At 47.0% G+C, this 13,659-nt stretch overlaps 1 protein-coding gene across 1 annotated transcript in view; it reads right to left on the bottom strand.

Annotated features, from left to right (window-relative positions):
* ELP2 (elongator acetyltransferase complex subunit 2) overlaps positions 1-13,659 on the bottom strand; it is a 196,298-nt gene that overhangs the window by 121,247 nt on the left and 61,392 nt on the right. The window contains exons 6-7 of the mRNA XM_069730578.1: positions 13,585-13,649; positions 11,329-11,395 (exon numbers count right to left, since the gene is read on the bottom strand). Of these exons, the coding sequence (XP_069586679.1) occupies positions 11,329-11,395; positions 13,585-13,649 (132 nt within the window). The remainder of the gene's footprint in view (positions 1-11,328; positions 11,396-13,584; positions 13,650-13,659) is intronic.

Below are 13,659 nucleotides of genomic sequence, written 5' to 3'. Positions count from 1 at the left end.
AGGTGAAAAGAGGAGACGACTTTAGGTAGGAAAGAGGGAGAAGTCCTCAAAACGGCCTTGTCTGGGTGAAAAATCAGAAAAGGGGGTCGGCAAGAGAGCCGCCAACTCAGAGACTTGCCTGATCGACGTAATCGCCACTAGAAAAACCACCTTCCTTGAAAGGAGGGTGAGAGAGATGTCTTGAAATGGTTCGAAAGTGGCCTCCTGAAGAACTCAGTTAAGAGAACCAAGTTAAGATCCCATGAAGCCAATGGCATTCTATAGGGAGGGACCACCCGGGAGACTCCTTGGATGAACGTCTTAACCAGCAGTCTGGAAGCGATCTTTCGTTGGAATAGAACTGACAATGCGGACACTTGTCCCTTGAGCGAGCCTAGGGCATGGCCTGACTCTAAACCTGATGATTGGAGGAACTCCAGAATGGACGGAATGGAAAACACCAGAGGAGAACGTCCATGCGCATTGCACCATGAAAAGAAGGTGCGCCAGGTGCGATGATAAATGCGCATAGATACGGGTTTCCTAGCACGAATCATGGTAAAAGAAACCCGGGAGAGAATCCGGCATGGGCTAAAATCCAGGATTCAATAGCCACGCCGTCAAGGACACAGCCCCGGAGTCCTGGTGGCAAATCTGGCCCTGTGAGAGAAGATCCATGCGATCTGGAAGCCGCCAGGGAACGTCGGCGACCATTTGGACGAGTTCCGCGTACCATGCTCGGCACGGCCAGTCCGGCGCGACAAGGATCATCGGTCTCCCCTCTGCCCTGATCTTCTTGATGACCCTCGGGAGCAGAGGAAAAGGAGGAAATATGTACGGCAGCTGGAACTGATGCCACGACAGAACCAGAGCATCTGCTCCGATGGCGCAAGGGTCGCGGGATCGAGCAATGAACTGGGGAACCTGGTTGTTTAGCCTTGAGGCCATAAGATCCACATCCGGCGTCCCCCAGCGAAGACAAATCTGCTGGAAGACTTCTGGATGGAGGGACCACTCGCCCGAGGCAAGACCTTGGAGACTGAGGAAGTCCGCTTCCCAATTCTCCACACTCGATATGTGGATCACCGAGATGAGCGAATGATTGGTCTCGGCCCAGCGTAGAATGTGGGTGACCGTGCATGGCTGCCCTGTTGCGGGTTCCCCCTTGTCGGTTGATATACGCCACGGCCATGGCGTTGTCGGATTGGATTCTGATGGGATGGCCTGCGAGAAGGTGGTGAAAATTGCGTAAGGCAAGTGTGATCACTGGAATCTCCAAGATATTGATTGGAAGACGCGACTCTCGTGTGGACCAACGACCCTGTGCCGTGTGGTGATTGAAAACTGCGCCCCAGCCCAAAAGGCTGGCATCGGTGGTCACCACTAACCAGCACACTGCGAGAAAGGACTTCCCTTGGTTCAGGGAGGACTGTAGCATCCACCACCTGAGGGTCTGCCTGTGGGGACAGGCGAAAACGACGGTCGAGGGAGAATGGACTCCTGTCCCAGGCTAACAGCAGCGCCTGTTGGAGGGGACGGAGATGGAACTGCGCAAACGGAACGGCTTCCATCGCCGCAACCATTTTCCCGAGGATGTGCATCGTGAAGTGAATGGAGTGAGGGACTGGGCGGCAGAGCTTGCACGCTCCCTGTTGTAAGAACAAGACCTGCTCTGGAGGGAGAATGACTAACCCACGGGAAGAGTCCAAAATCATGCCCAGGAAGCAGATTTGCTGAGCCGGCAGTGGAGATGATTTCTCGAAGTTGATTTTCCAACCCAGGCGAGAAAGAGAATCCACGGTGATACTTACAGACTCCTCGCAGGCAGAATGGGACAGATCCTTGATTAATAGGTCGTCCAGATATGGAAGAACTACCACTCCCCAAGCGTGGAGAATGGCCATGACAGCTGCCATGACCTTCGTGAAGACTCTGGGGGCATTGGCGAGTCCGAAGGGCAAGGACACAAACCGGAAGTGTTCGTCCTGGACTGCGAAGCGCAGGAACTGCTGAGAGGGAAAAAAAAAAATCGGGATGTGTAGATAAGCATCCTTGATGTCTATGGATGCAAGGAACTCTCCTTTTTCCAGGCATGCGACAATGGAATGGAGTCGAACCCGTACGAACTTGTTCAGCAGCTTGAGGTCCAGTAAGGACCATAGAGTCCCGTCCTTCTTTGGGACCACGAATAGGTTCAAGTAAAACCCCTTGAACCTTTGGTCTCGAGGCACAGGAACGATGACACCGTCCCTTCGAAGCGCCTGTATGGCCTGAAGAAGATGTGACGCTCTTGATTTGGGGGGAGAGGACTGGAAGAAGCATGGGGGGGAATAGTAGAAAACTCAATTTTGTATCCGGAGGACACGAGCTCTCTGACCCACTCTTCGTGAACGACAGAGAGCCAATTATGAGGGAAAGAAAGAAGATGTCCGCCTACTTTGTCGGTGTCCGCCAGACACGTCGACGAGTCATTGTGTAGAAGGTTTAAGGGATGTGGATGCCTTAGGGCCAGAAGTTCTCGGTCTGGGTTTCCAGGAACGGTTAGGTCTGTATGAGACCTTGGGATTTCTGTTTTCCCGCCGTCCCGAACCAGGGGAAGTGGATGACCAACTGGAGTTGTTACGAAAGGACCGGAATCGAAACTGTTGTCGATTCCGAAAGGGCCGGGTAGGTTTTTGCTGAGGAAGAAATGTACTCTTCCCTCCGGTAGCGTCAGAAATGATTTGGTCTAGTTTCTCCCCAAATAAACGGCCAGCCTGGTAAGGTAAAGAAGTCAGCAACTTTTTAGAAGCAAAATCTGCTCGCCAATCGCAGAGCCACAAGGCCCTCCTGATGGAGATTGCGTTTGCAGCCGTTTGCACTGTGCAATTAGCCGCATCTATGGAAGAATTAAATATGAAGTCTCCGGCCTGAGCTATCTGGTTAGCGAGTCTGGCCGCCTCTGGGGGAAGATTACTGTCGTGGATGGTAGAGGTTAACACCTCTGCCCAGGCGACCATTGCCTTAGCCACCCAGGTAGCAGCAAAAGATGGAAGGAGTGCTGCTCCTGAGGCCTCAAAGACTGAGCGAGCCAGGTAGTCAATTTGATGGTCAGAAGGGTTTTTGACTGATGAACCGTCGGACAGAGATAGGACTGTTTTGGATGCGAGTCGTGATACGGCAGGATCCACAGGAGAGAGAAGCAACTCCTTCATCAGGGCCTTGGAGAAAGGATATTTAGCTTCCTTGGCCTTTTGAGCCGTAAATCGCTTATCCGGGTGTTCCCCGTGTTTTTGCACAATGTCCTGAAACTCAGGGTGATTAGCAAATATCTTTTGGACGCGTTTAGCCTTTTTAAAAGACACGACGTGTTCCTGAGTGGATACAGATTCCTCGTCCACCATTAGGGTTTTGTTGACTGCCTCAATAAGGGAGTCAAGAGTCTCCTGACCGATCGGAGTCTTGAGTTAAAGATTCCTTCGACTCATATTTCGAGTCATATACGCTGCGACTCTCGGGGGAGGGGGAGCGAGAACATAGTAACATAGTAACATAGTAACATAGTTAGTAAGGCCGAAAAAAGACATTTGTCCATCCAGTTCAGCCTATATTCCATCATAATAAATCCCCAGATCTACGTCCTTCTACAGAACCTAATAATTGTATGATACAATATTGTTCTGCTCCAGGAAGACATCCAGGCCTCTCTTGAACCCCTCGACTGATTTCGCCATCACCACCTCCTCAGGCAAGCAATTCCAGATTCTCACCGCCCTAACAGTAAAGAATCCTCTTCTATGTTGGTGGAAAAACCTTCTCTCCTCCAGACGCAAAGAATGCCCCCTTGTGCCCGTCACCTTCCTTGGTATAAACAGATCCTCAGCGAGATATTTGTATTGTCCCCTTATATACTTATACATGGTTATTAGATCGCCCCTCAGTCGTCTTTTTTCTAGACTAAATAATCCTAATTTCGCTAATCTATCTGGGTATTGTAGTTCTCCCATCCCCTTTATTAATTTTGTTGCCCTCCTTTGTACTCTCTCTAGTTCCATTATATCCTTCCTGAGCACCAGTGCCCAAAACTGGACACAGTACTCCATGTGCGGTCTAACTAGGGATTTGTACAGAGGCAGTATAATCCAGACCTCTTTTAATGCACCCCATGATCCTGTTTGCCTTGGCAGCTGCTGCCTGGCACTGGCTGCTCCAGGCAAGTTTATCATTAACTAGGATCCCCAAGTCCTTCTCCCTGTCAGATTTACCCAGTGGTTTCCCGTTCAGTGTGTAATGGTGATATTGATTCCTTCTTCCCATGTGTACAACCTTACATTTATCATTGTTAAACCTCGTCTGCTACCTTTCAGCCCAAGTTTCCAACTTATCCAGATCCATCTGTAGCAGAATACTATCTTCTCTTGTATTAACTGCTTTACATAGTTTTGTATCATCTGCAAATATCGATATTTTACTGTGTAAACCTTCTACCAGATGATTAATGAATATGTTGAAGAGAACAGGTCCCAATACCGACCCCTGCGGTACCCCACTGGTCACAGCGACCCAGTTAGAGACTATACCATTTGTAACCACCCTCTGCTATCTATCACTAAGCCAGTTACTAACCCATTTACACACATTTTCCCCCAGACCAAGCATTCTCATTTTGTGTACCAACCTCTTGTGCGGCACGGTATCAAACGCTTTGGAAAAATCGAGATATACCACGTCCAATGACTCACCATGGTCCAACCTATAGCTTACCTCTTCATAAAAACTGATTAGATTGGTTTGACAGGAGCGATTTCTCATAAACCCACGCTGATATGGAGATAAACAGTTATTCTCATTGAGATAATCCAGAATAACATCCCTCAGAAACCCTTCAAATATTTTACCAACAATAGAGGTTAGACTTACTGGCCTATAATTTCCAGGTTCACTTTAAGAGCCCTTTTTGAATATTGGCACCACATTTGCTATGCGCCAGTCCTGCGGAACAGACCCCGTCGCTATAGAGTCCCTAAAAATAAGAAATAATGGTTTATCTATTACATTACTTAGTTCTCTTAGTACTTGTGGGTGTATGCCATCCGGGCCCGGAGATTTATCTATTTTAATCTTATTTAGCCAGTTTCGCACCTCTTCTTGGGTTAGATTAGTGACCCTTAATATAGGGTTTTCATTGTTTCTTGGGATATCACCTAGCATTTCATTTTCCACCGTGAATACCGTGGAGAAGAAAGTGTTTAATATGTTAGCTTTTTCCTCGTCATCTACAACCATTCTTTCCTCACTATTTTTTAAGGGGCCTACATTTTCAGTTTTTATTCTTTTACTATTGATATAGTTGAAGAACAGTTTGGGATTAGTTTTACTCTCCTTAGCAATGTGCTTCTCTGTTTCCTTTTTGGCAGCTTTAATTAGTTTTTTAGATAAAGTATTTTTCTCCCTATAGTTTTTTAGAGCTTCAATGGTGCCATCCTGCTTTAGTAGTGCAAATGCTTTCTTTTTACTGTTAATTGCCTGTCTTACTTCTTTGTTTAGCCACATTGGGTTTTTCCTATTTCTACTCCTTTTATTCCCACAAAGTATAAACCGCTTACAGTGCCTATTTAGGATGTTCTTAAACATTTTCCATTTATAATCTGTATTCTTATTTCTGAGGATATTGTCCCAGTCTACCAGATTAAGGGCATCTCTAAGCTGGTCAAACTTTGCCTTCCTAAAGTTCAGTGTTTTTGTGACTCCCTGACAAGTCCCCCTAATGAAAGACAGGTGAAACTGTACAATATTGTGGTCGCTATTTCCTAGATGCCCGACCACCTGCAGATTTGTTATTCTGTCAGGTCTATTAGATAGTATTAGGTCTAAAAGTGCTACTCCTCTGGTTGGATTCTGCACCAATTGTGAAAGATAATTTTTCTTGGTTATTAGCAGAAACCTGTTGCCTTTATGGGTTTCACAGGTTTCTGTTTCCCAGTTAATATCCGAGAAGATGAGCTCGCAGATGCTGAAGTTCGAGCGTGTACGGGGGACGAGGGATGGGTTCTTTTCCTGGAACCCAGAGATTCCAGTAGTACAGTAAGCCCCCTGTGGTGGGACGGCCCCGTACGGGCGCCAGATTCCGTTGTTGTCAACGGAAGGGAGTTCTGGCTTAGGGAGGATCCCTGGAAAGAGTCCAATGCCTTGGCCAAAGAATCCATAGAACGTGACAAGGAAGGGTTAGGCTCGGCAGGGTCGGTGGAAACATTGGACGTGGTGGCAGAAGGCGGCTGCGCACAGGCCGGGTCACAGTTCTGGCACAAAGGAGTATTGTGGGCACGTGGCAAAGCAGAATTGTAAGTGGCACATGAAGTAAAAAACAGTGTGCTTTTTATTGCCCCTTTTAGCCTCCTTAGATGGAGACATAGTGTATGTCTATTCCTCCAATAAACTGCGATAGCAGAGAAGTGGTTAAGCTTTTCCCTATGGAGTGGAGCAGCTTACCCATGGTCCTGTGCTGGTGTCCTCGGGGAAGAAGAGAGGGAAAGTAGCGTTTTCGGCTGATTTCCCCGCAGAAGTGGAGTCTCAAGATGGCGCCCGTGTTTTGCAGGCCTCTTCTCGTTCAGAGCGAGAAGCACCTGAGTAGTGGGCGGGGCTCCGGTCGTGGGCGGGAATTTCAACTGCGTCCTAGTCCGGCTGAAGAAGCCGGGGACTAAATTTATGGAGCCTGCCGGCAAAACGCACCGGCGGCCGCGACGTAGCGCCAAATGATCGCCGCTGGCATCTAGCCAGCGGCACCTCTCCCCAGGGACCCGGACCGCACTTTCCCACGCAGGCAGCGTGAGAAAGGGTACTACTCACCAAGGAGGGATGCCGCCTCCAGCTCAATCGATCCTCCCTATGCCGGGGGATGGAGAGCGTCTGTGCGTCTTCAGATGTGCCTGCCGCAGTGGACTTAAGGCTACAGTGGGGACTACATGATGCCGAGGTAATTGCAGAGGAGCCTGGGAGATGCACATAAGAGGTATACTCTATGTGCTCGCCATCTTACAGGGGGGAGATCGGGACCGTATAGGAACCGTCGCCCTAGCGTAGATTAGGCGTGCCCCAGTCGTCACAGGAGAGGTACGGGGAGGTATACTCGCCGTGCTCGCCTGTTGATGGTTCAGGGGTAGAGCGGACCCTAGAAAGGAATCCGTCGCACCCTTCACTCCGTTAATTAAAAGATAAAAATTAACAGAAAATAAAAATAAAATAAAAAAACGGTGGAGTCTGAAAACAGACCCAAGTGCCTCCTGAAGACACTAAGCAAGAACTGGGTCGTTACTGGCCAGTCAAGGGGTGTATACTGCAGAGGAGGAGTTAATTCTTTGTGTGTTTACTTAGTGTCCTCCTAGTGGCAAGCAGCATAACACCCATGGTCCTGTGTCCCCCAATGAGGCGTAGGAGAAACTTCTTTAATGAAGATATTAAAGAGCATGTTTATCCTTTCTGCATAACCACATGCACTCAGTATGTCAACCATTGTGCTATACTTAAATAACAAAGTTTTTGGAGCCGAAGCTAGAACTAGATCCAAAAGGAAAGACTTCTGTTGCCTCTCTTTTGAATTCACTCCTGTTTTCAGCTTAAAAAAAAAACCACATCTCTAGATTGTACAGATGGTTCAGTGTCAAAACACATCAGATAGTCGGACAGACAGATAAGATGTGGGCATACCGTTGGTGCAACTTATACAGGAGGCCAAGAGGGAAGGGGGCCCACTACCAACTCCAAAGCAGGTGGAATTGTGCAAAGAGGCCCTTTTCTTTCAGTGTCCGCTCCTGAGACAGATTATATACAAGCAACACATGAGAGGAAAAAGCATGTAGATTCATTGATGCAGAAATAATGGAGCCATTATACACTGTACCGTATTGATGGATCCCAGACAGTAACAATTATAGCAGGAATCCAACATAAAAACTTAATGGAAAGCATTCTTCTTAAAAGCAAGGAAGGGAATTGGAAAGTTGTGTTAGTGTAGTACACCAGAACACCATTATAAAATGTACAGGTTAATCTCCTTTATTGCACACTTTTGAACTTTCTATCAATTATTTTCCTTTATTTTAATTGGGCCATCAACAAAAAATGTAGCCAAATGATGTATGGACAAGTTTCCCAGTTCTGAATAGCAATTGTCCTAGGCTAGCACCTTAGGAACGTACATCTCAGTAAGTCAATATTAGCAACCCGCAATCAGGTCCGTGTGGATTTGGCACTCTGTCAGGGATGATGTTATGTTAACTCAATGCATTAGCCTTTTACTTTTTTTCTAGATAAGTTTTTGCTGTTTAGAGCAAATCTTGCAGAAATTTGTTGGCACGTTGCTGAGAAACGAATAAGTAAATGGCTAAAAACCAGGACAGACAACTAAGAAAATGTATGCAAAGCACAAAGTGATGAGTCAACAAGCCATTCTCGGCATAAGAAAAATGTCAGAATGAAAGGCGTCATCAGTTTGTATAGTCGGGATTGTCTGAAGGAGAGCAGAGTACAGCCCTCATAAGACACACTTCAGATGAAAAGAAGGATTTACAGCTCAGGTAAGGAACAATCAGAACATATTCGCAAGTCGCCAGCATGATGTCACCAACGACATTACTATAAGATATTTCTGATAACTGCTAAGTAATTATCAAAAATAAATCCAAGCACAGGATCAGGACGGACTCTGGGAACAGAAAGAGGAATGTGCGAATGTGCAGCGCTTGCAAAAATACTAAGGCATATTAATTAATGCAGACAGTCTTAAAATGCACCAGACTTATCACTGTGGTTCATGGTTGATATATCTGGCACATCTTTAGAATGTCCAGTCAAAGTTTCCATCATCTATTAGTTAAAGCAATCTGTCACCTCAATTTTGCCCTATAAGCTGCAGCCACCGCATTCTGTAATGCTGTAGATAAGCCCCGGATGTACTATACTCACCCAGGGGCGATCCAGGTTATGTTCGGGTCCGATGAGCGTCGCGGTCCAGGTCCGGCGCCTCCCATCTTCATTCGATGACGTCTTCTTTGCTTCTGTCGCGGCTCCTGCGCAAGCATAATTCTCTGCCCTATTGAGGGCAGAGCAAAGTACTGCAGTGCGCAGACGCCAGGAAAGGTCAGAGAGGCCCAGCGCCTGCGCACTGCAGTACTTTGCTCTGCCCTCCACAGGGCAGAGAATTACGCTTGAGCAGGAACCGCGACAGAAGCAAAGAAGAGGACATCATCGTATGAATATGGGAGGCGCCGGACCCAGACCTGCGACACCCATCAGAGCGGACCGAACCGGGAACGCCCTTGGGTGAGAATAATCTAACGTGTTTTTCTTATCTTTCAAGTTACATCGGGGGCTTATCTACAGCATTACAGAATGCTGTAGATAAGCCCCTGATGGCGGTGGCTGCAGCCCATAGGGCAAAATTGAGGTGACAGATTCCCTTTAATTTACTTTGTGGCACAATTTTGAACCAAAAAGTTGACATTTTATTAGGTCATTAAAACGTCCCAGTGCGTCACATCCCTTTTAGCAAAGCTCTGGTCGATAAATATGTTCCATGTGTTCAAATTTATTTTATCCTTAAAAGGAACCTGTCAGTTGATTTATTCTGCCTAAACCGTGGGCAGAATGAATCAGATCCTGGATGCACGATTGTTTTTCTCTTAAAGGGAACCTGTCACCCCCTGAAAGATGAGAAAAAGAGGTTAGATTATAATCACCCAGGGGCGGTCCCGCTGTGGTCCGGTCCGATTGGTGTCGCGGTCCGTGGCCTCCCATCTTCTTACGATGACGTCCTCTTCTTGTATTCACGCTGCGGCTCCGGCGCAGGCATACTTTGTCTGCCCTGTTGAGGGCAGAGCAAAGTACTGCAGTGCGCAAGTGCTGGGAAAGGTCAGAGAGGCCCAGCGCTTGCGCACTGCAGTACTTTGCTCTGCCCTCAACAGGGCAGACAAAGTACGCCTGCGCCGGAGCCACAGCGTGAAGACAAGAAGAGGACGTCATCTTATGAAGATAGGTCGAACAGCAGGCGAAGTCTAAAGTCTCTGGGAATCGTTAGTCTTTTCTCTGCCTCCTCCCATTCTCTAAAAAAATAGACCGTATATGCGAGTTCACTGTGAAGACTTTGATGAGAACAAGTATCTTTTCCCTTTCTCTGGAAGATCTCTGCTCATTTCCTCCTCTTCCAGCTCTGACTCGGAAAAGATCTCCTCAGAAGAGAGATCTGATTCTCTTGGTCTCTTCCTGGATCCCTGGGGGTTCGACTGCGTGGGCTGAAGGAATACCAGACCAGATATCGAAGCCTAAACTTCCTCTCTGACAATAGCCCTCATGTTGGACATGAGTGAAGCCTGCTCCTCCCCCACAATCCGGCTGGTTCATGTCTCACAGAGGGTTTTCTGCCAGGAATCTTTAAGCTTTACAGCGCAAATATATTTTTCTGACTTCTCATTCTTTTCCATTGCAGTGGAGATCCCCTACAATACATAAAGGTAATTGTTTCGTGGGATTGTACTTACATGCCCCTGGCTCTCCTGCATCATGTCAAGATTAGTGGTCTCCTCCATCCTGATTCTTTGAGTAGGACAGGACTGCACCACGATCGCTGGCCTCCCCACGCCGTTTTTTCCTTATTATATGCAGTGATCCTCTGGCGGTCATTCGCTGCCCCTCCGACCTGCCACAGAAGTATCCTGCCTCTGCGCCATAAGACTTGGTTCAGAGGAGGAGACGCTGCCCCCATGCTGCCGGCCTCGACCTGAAAGTGATGCGCACGACAGTCGCGACCTAGAAGTGACGTTCGCGGCAGCAGCGACCTGGATTGCAGCAACCACACGTGCCGGGACTGGGACCTGCGTCCATGATGAGATGTCCTGTGGCACCTTCGTTCTCCCCCGAGACCAGCATGATGAAGCGGCGGATTTCACAGAGGCAGCCCTGGGTTCAGGTACATCTGGGGCAACGCCAAGGGTCGAGAGCCCCCATCAGGAGGAAGCGACCCCATTCACCAGGAGCAGTGCTACACTGGTACTGCTGAGGGACCCTCTAGTCGGGTGTCAGCTAGCAGAGTTCTTGAGGTGAGAAGGAAGAGGCCGAGCCCCCCTGATCCTCACCCTTCCTATCCGCAGTGGGAAAGGAAAAACACTGAAGGGTGGAAGGGGGAGGGTCCTATTAAAATCGTGGTTTCCTGTCCCACTGTGGATAAGAAGGACGTCCTCAATGGTGCTGTCAAGTGGTGACCTGGAAATAGGAGGTTTGGGTGTTGCGATTTTGTCAGGCTTGATTCCTGATACATACTATACTAGAAATTAGGCACGACTAGAGTGACGTTCTAACATAGACAGCAGAAGTACGTACCATTAATAGCGAATTCCACACCTCTCACCCAATCCTCATGTCCGGGGAGAACTTGTGTCTTCTGAAACTAAAGACATAATAAGCCCAATTAGATTTCTAACCATTTTGTTTGCCGCACATTTTTCTTCATGGCTGAAAATATTCTTGTAATAGAGCTTTATGAAGATAAGTTTTAAATGAATTTTCCCATGCCAGAAAGTGAATTGATAACTCCAGGATGTGCCATTATTTTCTGATTGGAGAGGTCCAACGGCTGAGACTACAAGTTGTTTGACTGGCACTCTCTGTGCACTGCTTTATTTCCAGGATTCTGAGATGGTAAGTCCCTCTAAGTTTCTGTGTAAGGTAGCATATTATAGAAAATATTTAGCAAGCAACCCCAAAATGTGCCTATCACACAGATTGTAAGTCTTGGAAAACCATATCAAACTCGTCTCAGGTTTCTGAACAGCACACACTCAGGAACTTGGTCTTCGATTCATCAAACCTGGTTTTGTCAGAAATCTGGCATACAACTGTTTGAATTATGGCAAAACTTATGCAACTCATAGATGATTGGACTAAATGTCATGCGCTGGTGCACAGTAGCTGAAGATGCGTCAAATTCAACAAGAGATACAAGCCTCTAAGTGAGTTTGGCACATCCTATTCGAGAGCATCGTTCATCAAGACAGGTGTTCAAAAGTGAGTCTAGAGAAATCGGGGCCTTGGTATCTGCACAAAAGTCTCATCAAATAATAAATTTGCCAGTTGCATAAAGTCCTATTCAGTCATCTAAATTACATGAAATTAATTTTTTCTTGTGACAATGCAGTCACAGTAGATACTCCGGTTTCCTGGCATAAAATGGCTTCCATCATTTTGTTATACCTCTAAACGGGTCCACATATCACCATCGCTGCCTGACATACCAAAAAAATGACTAGAGCATGTAAATCATTGGCGTGCAGTCCAATTGGTGGGCACTAGTGATGAGCAAACGTGCTCGGATGCTAACAGAGTTTCTCCGGCAATCTCGAATAATATGTTCGAGACCCCGCGACTACATGTCTCACGGCTGTTAGGCAGCCAAAACATATGCAGGGATTGCCTAAAAGCTGCGAGACATGCAGCCGCGGGGTTTCGAACATATTATTCAAGTACGTCGAAGACACTCAGTTAGCTCCCAAGCATGCTGGGATAAGACCTTATCGGAGCACCTTCCTCATCACTAGTGGGCACAAAGAAGCCTTGACACCCCTTGCCTGTGATTGATGTGCCTGACGTCCCTTACGTTATCCATATATAACTGTAAATCTCACACTATTGCTGTCCATCAGAGCATGTGCATTTGATACTGAACTAGGTGAACTGCAATAGTGGAGGTTTAAAGCTGTAAATGGAGGACACACATCACCTGGATCAATCTCAGGGAGAGGGGCTATAGAGCATGAGGCAAGCATGATGGCATGTATAAAGTCATTTTTATACCGTATGCCAGCCTGACACATTTAAATGGGGCGGTGTGGTCTAGAGTCATGTGGACTCAGTCTTGCAGCATGGGTGCTGTGGGGCACCGGCCATCTGCCCTGTTGGTGCATTGCCGCGATGGCGATGGTCGCCGAACGCCTCCGTTCTGTTAGGGAGACAGGGACCCACTTTGAGGTTTGCCGTGACGTGGCAGTGGGCTTCATACAGTCTGATCAGAATGTTAAACTAAGAACCTCATGTTCAGTTATATGAATTTTTGCCTGGCGGCTTTAGATCGACGTATGATTTTTGGAGGTGCTGTCCATTCTCTTTTTTTCAGAATGACACATTTAAATACCTGTTTAAGGGCTAACCCAGTAGAAGAGCAGTTTATATTGAGGAAACCTGATGACAGGCTCCCTTTCAGAATTAATGAGTTGTACAGTAATATTATGCAATACGGATGCATGGGGTTTTGTCTAGTTGGTCAAAATATAATCAGGACTTCTGAGGCGCTAAAGTGCTAGTTTATATTAATCACATTTCTGACATTTATTTCCCATTGTGGCAGATAAGCTTTAGCATTACTCAGAGAGAAAAAAATATATACCTAAACTTAATAGGAAAAGTCACAGATTAACATGTCCTAATTAGCCAAAGCTTGGAAGCGCAGAATTTAAATGACGAAGGTTTTGTGTGGCGATCCTCTGGGGAGAACTAATGGAGCTAGGTTGTACATCAAAGAAGGTGAAAAATAATGCTAATTTCTACACAAAAACCAATAACAACTGTGGAAGGAATAATTACCTGCCCGTCCTGCTTTACATACAAATGAACCCGGCTATCATCTGCTCCGCAAGCTAAGATGGGGACTGGAAATAG

This window comes from Ranitomeya imitator, chromosome 6, assembly GCF_032444005.1.
Source record: "Ranitomeya imitator isolate aRanImi1 chromosome 6, aRanImi1.pri, whole genome shotgun sequence".
Taxonomy (NCBI): Eukaryota; Metazoa; Chordata; class Amphibia; order Anura; family Dendrobatidae; genus Ranitomeya; species Ranitomeya imitator.
This window is presented reverse-complemented; position numbering and strand designations above follow the sequence as displayed.